Raw genomic sequence first — 12,304 nt, 5'->3', positions numbered from 1 at the left:
AGATGTCATAGAAACCCCAGTCATTTATTGTTTGGCTGAATTAACCCTCTAGCAGTTTCTTGTTCCATTTCTTTGAAAAAGATGGATGGTACTTTGATAGGAATTGCATTAAATGTGTAGATTGCTTTAGGTAGCATAGACATTTTCACAATATTTATTCTTCCAATCCAGTAGCATGGAACATTTTTCCATTTCTTTGTGTCTTCCTCGATTTCTTTCATGAGTACTTTATAGTTTTCTGAGTATAGATTCTGTGCCTCTTTGGTTAGGTTTATTCCTAGGTATCTTATGGTTTTGGGTGCAATTGTAAATGGGATTGACTCCTTAATTTCTCTTTCTTCTGTCTTGTTGTTGGTGTAGAGAAATGCAACTGATTTCTGTGCATTGATTTTATATCCTGACACTTTACTGAATTCCTGTATAAGTTCTAGCAGTTTTGGAGTGGAGTCTTTTGGGTTTTCCACATATAGTATCATATCATCTGCAAAGAGTGATAGTTTGACTTCTTCTTTACCGATTTGGATGCCTTTAATTTCCTTTTGTTGTCTGATCGCTGAGGCTAGGACTTCTAGTACTATGTTGAATAGCAGTGGTGATAATGGACATCCCTGCCGTGTTCCTGACCTTAGCGGAAAAGCTTTCGGTTTTTCTCCATTGAGAATGATATTTGCGGTGGGTTTTTCATAGATGCCTTTGATGATATTGAGGTATGTGCCCTCTATCCCTACACTTTGAAGAGTTTTGATCAGGAAGGGATGCTGTACTTTGTCAAATGCTTTTTCAGCATCTATTGAGAGTATCATATGGTTCTTGTTCTTTCTTTTATTGATGTGTTGTATGACATTGATTGATTTGCGGATGTTGAACCAACCTTGCAGCCCTGGAATAAATCCCACTTGGTCGTGGTGAATAATCCTTTTAATGTACTGTTGAATCCCATTGGCTAGTATTTTGGTGAGAATTTTCACATCTGTGTTCATCAAGGATATTGGTCTATAGCTCTCTTTTTTGATGGGATCCTTGTCTGGTTTTGGGATCAAGGTGATGCTGGCCTCATAAAATGAGTTTGGAAGTTTTCCTTCCATTTCTATTTTTTGGAACAGTTTCAGGAGAATAGGAATTAGTTCTTTAAATGTTTGGTAGAATTCCCCCAGGAAGCCATCTGGCCCTGGGCTTTTGTTTGTTTGGAGATTTTTTATGACTGTTTCAATTTCCTTACTGGTTATGGGTCTGTTCAGGCTTTCTATTTCTTCCTGGTTTAGTTGTGGTTGTTTATATGTTTCTAGGAATGCATCCATTTCTTCCAGATTGTCAAATTTGTTGGCATAGAGTTGCTCATAGTATGTTCTTATAATAGTTTGTATTTCTTTGGTGTTAGTTGTACCCCAAAATCAAGTTTGAGACAATGATCATAGACAACTGCTGCATGCAGCTGGTGCAGAATCCTTACCAGTTTGATGTGCTAGTGATGCCCAATCTCTATGGGAACATTATCGACAGTCTGGCTGCTGGTTTGGTTGGGGGAGCTGGTGTGGTCCCTGGTGAGAGCTACAGTGCAGAGTATGCAGTCTTTGAGATGGGAGCCCAGCACCCATTTGCCCAGGCAGTGGGCAGGAACATCACCAACCCCACAGCCATGCTGCTCTCTGCTTCCAACATGCTGTGGCTTTTGAATCTCAAGTATCACTCCAACATGATTGTGGATGCGGTGAAGAAGGTGATCAAAGTTGGCAAGGTGCAGACTCGAGACATGGGCGGCTACAGCACCACAACCGACTTCATCAAGTCTGTCATCGGCCACCTACACCCCCATGGGGGCTAGACCCCTTTATTCCCTCCAACCTCACAAGGACCATACTACCTACACCTCCCTTCAGTACAGTGGACCAGAGAAGAGTTCTTAAACCTTTAGACTATAATCATCTGGGCGGAGTCTATGTTGTCCTGGGGCTGGCTTCCTTAGGGAATGGTGTTATTCGGTGGGGGTGGGGGATGGGGGAGAGGTTAGGGATGGGGCCTAGGCCACAGGGATGATGGCAATTCTCCCCTACAGGTTCGAACTTCTGACATGGGTGGCTATGCCACCTGCCAGGACTTCACTGAGGCGGTCATTGGTGCTCTGCCTCAACCATAGGTCCCACCCATAACCATGTAAGGTGTTCAATAAAAACACATTATTGACTCTTGGAAAAAAAAAAAAAAACAACTCTAGCAGTTTCTTTAAGAAGGTCTCATAGGAACAATATACAGTATTTTTTGAATCTTACAAGTGCATCCTTGAGGGGTAGCGTGACCAGATATAAGGTGATTGGCTCATGGTGATCTCCAGGTGCTGCTTTGGAGAAATATTATGTCAGATTGCTGTTCCCTTTATAATTTCTTTTTAACCCTAGAAATACGTTTTTTATCTTTAAAATCCAGTAGCATTAGTTGATAATGCCTCTGTATTAACATTTTAGGTCATTTTCCCCTGACACACAGTGCACCCTGTAGCTACATGGATTTAAATCTTTTTTATTTCAGGAAGTTTTTATTTATGTCTTTCTATTCTTGTTTGCTTCTTTTTTTTTTTTTAACTTCTTTCTTTAGAGTCTCTGCCGGTTCATTTGTTGAACCTTGACTATTTTAAACATAAAGATATGTAGATATACTCTACTGACCTTTTTAATGCTTTTAAGTTTGTCATTCTATTTTTTTTTCTTTTCTCATTGTTATCCCTGTATTTCACACTGTGTCTTCTTCAGGGTCCACCCTCTCTAGAGAAGTTTTTCAAATTTGATCAAAAAAGCTTATTTTTCCCCCCTTTCTGAATATGGCTAGCTCTTTTTTTTTTTTAACTTTCTGCTTCCCTATTTCCGTTTGTTCACTTAGTTCGCACATTTCTACCTTGTAGTCTTTTCATTGATGAAATTATGTCATTGTTATTTCACTTAATGATAAAGTAGATGACCGTAATTTTCATTTACTCCGTGGCAACACCTTCCATATGAGTGTGGTTTATCTGCTGGAAAGTTCTGCTACTCTCTTCATTATATTTACATCTATCCTGTAAGACTCTGATATTTATTAATCATTTTAAAATAAGTTGGATTTTCCTAGGCTGATCAGGAAAGAACAGACAGACTGCTTCCTGCAGCTATCACTCATCTCTGTGGTTCTTGGTGTAGCTCCCTCCCTCTAGTTCTCTGAACCAAACCAGATACAAGAGAGTTTGTGCCACCATTTTCCTGTTTTGGACGCCGCACAGATTACTATAGTCAAAGGTAGTAGCTTTTACGACAGAACTTAGTCTGAATGTGAGTGCTTCAGAAAATGTGCATGTGCTGGTGTTTTTGTTGTTGTTTTAAAGATTTTATTTATTTGGCAGAGAGAGATCACAAGTAGGCATACAGACAGGCGGGGGGGGGGGGGGACAGGCTCCCTGCTGAGCAGAGAGCCCAATGAGGGACTCGATCCCAGGCCCCTGAGATCATGACCTGAGCTGAAGGCAGAGGCTTAACCCACTGAGCCACCCAGGCGCCCCTACTTACCTATTATTTTAATATTTTCCATTCTCTAAACCGTGAACCTATCTCTCTCTCTCTGTAAAGAACTGTTCGTTAAGCAGTCAGCTCTGTATTTTTAGTACTCATTCATTCATACATGCACACATGCATGTGAGCTCAGTTAATCTGAGGCTTACGTTTTCCTAGCATTATCCTTGTATATATCTTCATTATAAGGGATCTTGGCCATCTTTTGTATATGACCTTTTAATATTAAAACTCATGAAAAAGACTGCTGTAAACTAGCAATCTAGTTAATCACAATGATGCATACATGACTAGAATTTTCCACCCTATAGTCCACCTCCCTCTTGTAGATACTCAGGCAACTGAACCATTGCCATCAGTAAATTTTATGAAGTCTTATTTCTCCTATTTCATATCTGATATACCCAGTTTTGTCTTCCTTAATGCAAATCTATGATAATGCCATTTATATTCAAGATATTTTATATGCAAAGGTAAGAAAGAAGAAAGAATATTAATAGTGTTATCCGATATATAAAAATGGGGTCATGTTTATTTTACCAATAATATTTAAATGCATTGATTCTATTGTGATATGTTTTCCTTAATAATTGTAAAGCTTAGTCGGGAACACATCTTAGATAAAAATATCTTGTTAGAATTAAAGAAGAAGAATCATAAATTTATTTTTTAAATGAATACTTTTTAAATTTCCACATTGCATTAGACTCACTGCTGAGATTGTAAGAGTTACGTTTGTTCTCTGAAGTCTTTTTTTTTATTTTCAATTCACTTCTGTGCAAAATAAATTCTCGGTAAGTACTCTCAGAAATATCCAGAATGGCTTTTCTATTTCTTTCTTCTGCTTAATTTTTGCTTAACTTTAGCCGGAGGGTCTAATAGACAATCATTGCCAAAGCGAAAGTTAAAAATTAACTCTGAATTAGTTTGCAACCTGCCTGCTACCAAGAGATTTGCAAAGTTATAACTTGTTCTGCTCCTGGGAGCTGAGTTAATTATGGCAAATCACACTAATTAAATTATTCACTAGGTCTTTATTAAAAACAAATCTATTATGTTATAGAATGCATTGTGGATTTGCCTTCCGACTCCGAGCTTGTCGTTCCCTGTGCTATGAAACGCCGATGTAGACATTTAGTTTAAGAGAGAACACGAAACATATGGTGAAGCTGCAGGTTTCTCTTGCTTTTGTTGAGGTCCCCAGGCCCTGAATTTAATTCCCATTTACCGCACGCCTGGTTTGCCCAAATCCTGCGGGTCACATCCTGACACCCCAGAGGTTAAAGATAAAAACCCGATGTAAGAAATGTGCATAGATAATTACAGCCTAAGGCAAACAAAAATATATATGATCGGAAGATAAAGAAAAAAAGCTGGACTCTGGCAGGATTGGGAAAACTTGACAGAAGTGGAGAAAGAAGAGTGAAGCTGGGTCTCCAAGGAGCAGGACTTCATTATGCTGAGCTAGGGAGCAGCAAGAAAGGACATTTGAGATGGGTGGCATCTCACATGTAAGACACGGGGGAAGAAGGTACACAGCCTGTTCAGAGAGCATACAAGTTAAGTAAAGGAGCAGAAGTCTTGAGGGGCATGGCGACCCTGGATTCTCCAGCTTGATATGTTTTTGATTTAGCTACTTGTTGAATTGCTTCAGTCAGACTTGCCAGGCACAGGGGCAGCTCTGAGCTTGCCTCTGATTTGGGCCACTTGAGCAGGAGTTCCTGGTCGTGAGAAGACACTGTACTACACCTCTCGCTCCAGCATGGGGATAGAGACAGTGATCTGACATGCGAGCACCTGTGCGCGCGCGCGCGCGCGCACACACACACACACACACACACACACACACACTCACACTTCTGGGAGGTCTCAGCATATGGTCAAGTCCGTCTGGGTTACAATCTTGCTCTGCCCTCTCACTAGTTATGCGAACTTGGACAATTTACTTAACCCTTCCTAGGGCTTGCTTCCTCCTTGAAAAAGGACCATGATAATATAATATCTGCTTTGCAGGAGTGTTGTGAGAATTAAATGCACATAGGAGGCTGCATTATACGGAACCTTTGTGCAATTTAGAGAATTTCGACTCCCCTCTCCAGGCAGACACAACCCTTCAACAGAGGGCTCATACGAATGAGTGGAGATGAAGACGATTTCATTCCCTTGGTGCCTTCACCCAAGGCATCCCTGTGCCAGGCACAACCTGCACAACTGTACACAGAAACCCTGAGAAGGACTTAGCCTAATACTATTATAACTGGACCTCAGTAAACATTGGCCATCATTATAATTATTAGGTGGAAAACGAATGCAAAGCGCAGCATCGAGGGTTAGTTGGAGACTATCTGGGTAAGTCAGTCATGACAAGAGACCACTGTATTCCCAATGCACCCCTAAGTCTTTGAAAAGTGTTCAAAATCCAGAATCCAGAATCAGAAAGCATACCAATGGGCATCCACTGATGTGTGACTCTTTGCCCACTAGATGGTGCTGTCCTTCAATGTAGGCACAGCTCAGCTCCATTTAGAAAAAAAATGTCCTTTATTTACCAATAACTCAGTCCGTAGCCAGGTGGTATCCGTCTCCCACTGGCTTCCTTCAGCTCTTTGCGGAGGAGGTGTTCCTTTTCTCTCAATGCATCCGGGCTCCACAATATATTTAAGCACCAATCCACAGAAATGACTTTCACTAGATGGTAGAAAAACAACAGGAGGGGTGTGAGCCGCCATGAAAAAGTCCATTAACTTCCAGACTCTTTGAAGTCAAAACCAGAATTCATCAATAATTAAATGATCACGTAACAGCCTCACTTTAGCATTTGACCGCCTTCGGCATTGTTATAGTAAGAGGGGAGGCAGGACAAGATCATTCAACTGTGTGGTTAGAAAAAGCTCTTCTCCAGACACCCAGTCTCCAAGCCAGGGGAGGAGGATCCTGCCTAGCTTAAGTCCTGAGGCTGTATTTTCATTATTTCTATCTTCCCCTTTTTTTAACGTATCTCATGCTAAGGAAATTGTGAGTTTCACTACCCAAAGATAGGTTTCTGAGAAGCCCTTTGGTTGAACTCATGTATATCACATTATGAGAATGACTTGCTACTTAATAAGTTATTTAATACATTATTTTGTAAAGTGAAAGTTTTCTTTTATTATTGCTGAAGCGCAGTTGGGAATTTACCAGATATGTTTCCATGGTCTTTCCCTTTTTTGTCACTTCTAAGTCTGACAGATTTTGAGGAAAAAATACGAGACTTCAAGGGCATTTTTTGAAAGATTTCTGCAAACTTTAGAAACAATATAAATGAACTTTTTAGGTAAAGCAAATGGATTGGTTAACAAACTGAAAAGAGCCTTCTGACTCTGCAGTCACGCGTTCTGGGCCATGCTGGGCCAGACGTTGTCTGCTCTAGCTGTACATCCATTTGTGAACAGAACACGTCCTATTAAATATGGAACAGAATCTCCATCTCAATTTCAGTGATAAAATATCTGCAAAATTAGAAGAGGGAGGAGAAATAATCAAGTCAGACCATGACATTGTCCTATCTAGAAAGCTCCCATGGCTGCTTCTTGCCTCCTGCAGTGGGGTTCTCTGACTCTGAAACACTTGGCCAAACTCATTCCACAACGTTTGAGGTTACGGCTTTTTGGAAAGCAGGATGTGTGAGGATGGGAGGTGGGGTTATAGTGGGGTGTGCATGTTCAATGTTCAGAATATGCACATGGCCTTTGAGATCCTGGATAAGAATGCCAAGCAGCCCAGTTAACACCCAGGAATAAGTCCTTTGTCAATGCTACTGCCCTAGAGGAAGAAATAAAATAAAATATAACGTACCTAGTTCTCAGAATATAATGTTCCCCATGTTCTGACTCCTGCCAAAGACTCCAGCTCATTTGCTACAGCCCCTCAGTGTGTTCTGTGACCTTCCTCCCACATACGCCATTTTCCTACAGTGATGTGCATTTTCTCTGCCGGGGATGCCTGTCCTTTTTTAGGTTATATATATTTTTTTCTTAAAAAATCCTTCTCATCCTTCTCAACTCTGTGATACATTCTTTGTCCCCTCTGAAAACTAAATATCACCTTCTTTTGGCCATCTCTCCATCTTCTTCAACTGAGGAAAAACTGCCTTGGAGATTACCATTGTCCCTGGCACATAGCTAATAAATCCGTGCCCAGTGAATAAATGAATGTAATACCTATTCAGGGAGAAACACACTGCATTTAGGTTGCTCAGAAATAGTAATATAGGATGTAAATCTTATTTAAGGGCTAACCTGTTAGCTTGTTGTTTTTTTTTTTTAAAAGATTAATTAATTTATTTATTTGACAGGCAGGGATACTCACCACTATACTAATGAGGAGAAACCTTTATTTATTTATTTATTTATTTATTTGAGAGAGAGAAAGGGGAGAGGGGCCAAGGGAGAAGGAGCGTCTTAAGCAGACTCAGAGCTGAGCGCAGAGCCTGACCCCATGACCCTGAGACCATGACCTGAGCCAAAACCAGGAGTCGAATACTTAACTGACTGAGCCATCCAGGTGCTCCCCCAAAATAGCCATTTTAAAATCTAAGTCAGATCGAAGGTGAAGAAATAGCCAGCATTGTGCACAGGAGTATTTTAGCAGAATCTGAAGCTTTAAAAGTAAGGACTGTTCAAGCTATAGAACATAAAATGTAGAAAGCATTATAGATTCTTAAAATTGAAAGGGAAACAGCACGTCTAATTCCAGTCCTCATTTTAATATTCCTGCTGGGAAAGGGAAGATCCAGAGAGGTAAGAGATGGACCCATTTCCAAATGTCCCAGCCGGTTCTGATGTCGGGTCATGGGAGGAGCTATCACCAGGAATGAGCTCTGAGAAGACGCTGGAATTGAGGGCCATGAAGCGCCCCAGAACTCTGAACAGCTCCGAAAGCCCTTGCCTGCGGAGCCTGTGGCACCGGTCCTGCCCTCCACCTCACCCGCTCGCGCATCCTGCGTCGGGTAATTTTTCTAAGGAATTTGTAGAACTGTAAATTCTACTTACCTGTCTATCCTATGACATTGTTTCATTCTGAAGCAGTTGCTAGTATAAACTTGAAAAGCACTGAGTTTTCCAACTCCAGGTCCCTTACTCATCACATAAGGCTAACAAAATGAGCCGAGAGATATTTTTCAGAAAGAAAAGGTATAAGGAAGCAAGCAACACTGCCTGATTGAGGGAGCTACATAAACCCAGTCTCTCCTGCCCATCCTGAGAGGGAGGGCAGAGGAGGAGAAAGATAGGAAATCAAGAAAGGAAGCCTGGCCGGTCACTGAGATGATTTTTGGAATAGAAAACAAACCTGAAGAGTGCTGAGTCCAGTAGTCAGTTCTTAGTCCTCATCTTACTTGACCCAGCAGCAGAATTTGATACAGTTGCTCACTCCCTCATGCTGCAAATATTTTTCTTCTGGCTTGCATTCTACCTTGAAGCTTTGGTTAACCCCAGGCCTCATCCCTTGAATGGATTTATTCCTACATCTAGGAGTATTCATTGGTGAGCTCCTCTAGCCTCATGGCTTTAAATATCACTAATTTATTTCTGCAGCTCGGCCTTCCCCTAACCCCAAATATGAATGCACATTCACTGGCTTATTAAACTTTTCCTTTTGGACTCGAATAGGTGTTTCAAACTTTACATGATCCAAACTGAGCTCCTAGTCCTTCTCTTTAAACCTGCTCCTTCCGGAACCTTCTTGACCTTAGTTGATGGTAGCTCTATCTTTCCAGCTGCTTAGGCTCCATCCTGGTCTCCTCTCTCACAAACCCAACGTCTGATTCAAACCAGTACTCCAACATAAAAGTCCCTGCATGTCAGAGGGTAATGTGTTTTATTCATCCCTGTATCCTGAACGGTACGTCTTGAATACGGTGCTGTTCCGAAAAGACTTATGGAATAAGGGAATGTATGGTTTTGAGACTAAGTAAGAATGAGTACATATTTAAAACAACAACAAAAAATTTTTCTTTAAAATCAAGAGTTAGATATGTCAAAGCACGAAGTTAACCGGGAAGGAAAGAAATGGATTTTTATATGATGATGAATATTTTAAGTCACCTATAAATATGATTCCTAAGTCTGGCAATATGTTAGAATCACCTGCAGAGTTTTTCTATCCTGATGCTCAGGAATGCAGAGTTTCTGGGGGAAGGGCCCAGCCATCAGTTTTTAGTTTTCTAAAGCTCTTCAGGTGGTCCCAGTGGGAGCCAAACCTGAGAACCCTTGCTCCATAGGCATCATACTTAAAGTTAGTGTTTATATACTAATTACTTCTAAACATTTCATAGTGGAATCTTTCTTTTTCTTCTCTTACAAGCTGGTCTATGATTTTTTGGTAAGGTTTCTAACCACTCAGCACATTGACACTGTGTACAACAAGAAGAGAATGCAAGAAAATTAGCTTAAAATTATTAGAACAAATAAGAGTTCTGAAAGACAGCTAAACTAAAATTAAAAAAGGAGGGTTAGCTTTCTATGTGCCAGAAATAACCAATTCAAATATACTGAGGAAAACAATTCTCTTTACAAAGAAATAAAAATTACAAAATACTTAAACAATAAAGACTTAAGGGGGGAAAAAAAAAACTATTGCATCTTATATAAGCTTAAAAGAAAACTTTTGAATCAATTGAAACATACAGTTTTCCTGCATGGAGAAATTAAGTATTTTAGACATGTCAACTATTCCCAGAGGAATCTATTGTTAGTGTATGCCCGGTCACAATTCCATCTTGAGTAAATGATTTAAAAAGTCACCTAACAGATACTAATGTGTGAAATATCAAAAATATTTTTAAAAGAAAAATGATGAAAAACAATCTGAGGTTTTTGAAGGGGCCGGGGGTCGAAGGTCGGGGTACCAGGTGGTGGGGATTATAGAGGGTACGGATTGCATGGAGCACTGGGTGTGGTGCAAAAATAATGAATACTGTTACGCTGAAAATAAATAAAAAATAATTTTTTTAAAAAAGAGGAAAAAAAATGATGAGGGATGACTTGCCCTCTGAAATATCACACCATTCTATACAGCTGTAATAATCTAAATAGCGTGGTCCTTGTGAAGGAACCGATAGGTATAGGAATGTGCTAGCATTTCCTTGAGTTTTTCAGTTACAGGATACAATTATCTCAATGAAAACTAAAAAATCTTGAACTGGAATTGGGTACCAGTTCGCCCTCTTAGAGATTGATTTTTTTCAGGTGAAATTTTCTGAAAAATTTAAGTGGTTAAAGAAACACCCAACTTTTTTCAAAATAGGAAATACCTCCTAATTCCCTAAATCCCAATTTAGGAAGCACTACAATTAAGTCCTCAAACTGATTCATTATTTGTGAGGATTCCTATGTGATATATTTGTTACCAACGATTTTCATGCTTATTTTCTTCATAAGTTTACTACAATTTATTCTCTTGTTTAATATTTACTTCACTAACATAAAAGTAAGTTCATCAAGAATAGGGATCTGGTGGGTCATTGGTGGCCTAGGGCAGTGCTTGGCATAATACACGCTCAACAAATATTTGCCAAATATAACACGGGTGAGAATCCTGCACTCATCTACTTCTCTGGGTCCTACCATTCTGGACTTTGTAAGATGTCCCGTAGCCCATGAATCGGTTCACTGTTTTATCCCATCCAAAGTCCCCTTGAAAGGATTTGCTTACACTGAGACTGAATGGTTCCAATCTTCAGGACTGGGAAATTATCTCAACATTCCAAGCTGCATAAAAACACCTTAATAAACCTTTAACTTGGGGCACCTGGGTGGCTCAGTCAGTTAAGTGTCATAATCTCAGGGTCCTAGGATGGAGCCCCACGTTGGGCTCCCTGCTCAGCGGGGAGGTTGCTTCTCCCTCTCCTTCTACCCCTCCTCCCACACTCGTGTTTTCTCCCACTCACTCTGCTCTCCCTCCCTCAAATAAATAAATATTTTTAAAAACCCTCAAAACTCACCTTAATTTTTATATTTTTGATATTATAGGATCTGTGAAAAAATGCAAATTGCCTTATTTGTATTGTAATTGCGTATTAGATTCTCAAATCAAGTCACAATTAAGCCAAATAATTAGTAGAAATACTATTTTGGAAAATCCAGAGTATTCCATCCAATTACTTACACTTTTATTAGAGATAAATGTAAGCCCAGCAAAAATAATCACATTTTTCTAGTTTCCTCAAAGAATCACCAAGCTTACCTTTCTTTCTTTTCTTTTTTTTTTTTTTTTAACAGATTTTATTTATTTATTGGACAGAGATCACAAGTAGTCAGAGAGGCGGTCAGAGGGAGAGAGGGGGAAGCATGCTCCCTGCTGAGCAGAGAACCTGATGTAGGGCTCGATCCCAGGACCCTGAGATCATGACCTGAGCCGAAAGCAGAGGCTTTAACCCACTGAGCCACCCAGGTGCCTCGTAAGCTTACCTTTCATATTGAAATAACTTGAACATACACAAAACAGTGGGTCAAAGTTGAAATATAAAAAAATAAAGATCTGAATGCAAGAGCAACAAAAGGTGGGTCTATCTATTACTTAGAGAAAGGATAGATTTACAGTGAGATTGTTGAGCTTTAACATGGTAAGTTTTCTTTACCAACTTCATATAACTCTTATATAACAATAATATTAAAATGTTCTTGTTCATAACCAAATATTAGTTGATGAATTTCATGCATTAGTAGCTCCAAAAACACTGAAAGACAACAGGTGCACATAAAAAACATCAGTCTTTTCAGAAAAAAACAATA

The 12,304-nt window shown here is 39.8% G+C and overlaps 1 protein-coding gene across 1 annotated transcript; it reads left to right on the top strand.

Annotated features, from left to right (window-relative positions):
- Positions 1–1,359: 1,359 nt before the first annotated feature.
- On the top strand, positions 1,360–2,190 carry LOC132014952 (isocitrate dehydrogenase [NAD] subunit beta, mitochondrial-like). The gene is made up of 2 exons (XM_059395636.1): positions 1,360–1,735; positions 2,054–2,190. The coding sequence occupies exons 1-2, from the start codon at positions 1,406–1,408 to the stop codon at positions 2,132–2,134; spliced, it is 411 nt and encodes a 136-aa protein (XP_059251619.1). The 5' UTR covers positions 1,360–1,405; the 3' UTR covers positions 2,135–2,190.
- The last annotated feature ends 10,114 nt before the right edge of the window (positions 2,191–12,304 follow it).

Source organism: Mustela nigripes, chromosome 4 (genome assembly GCF_022355385.1).
Source record: "Mustela nigripes isolate SB6536 chromosome 4, MUSNIG.SB6536, whole genome shotgun sequence".
In the NCBI taxonomy this organism is placed as follows: Eukaryota; Metazoa; Chordata; class Mammalia; order Carnivora; family Mustelidae; genus Mustela; species Mustela nigripes.
This window is presented reverse-complemented; position numbering and strand designations above follow the sequence as displayed.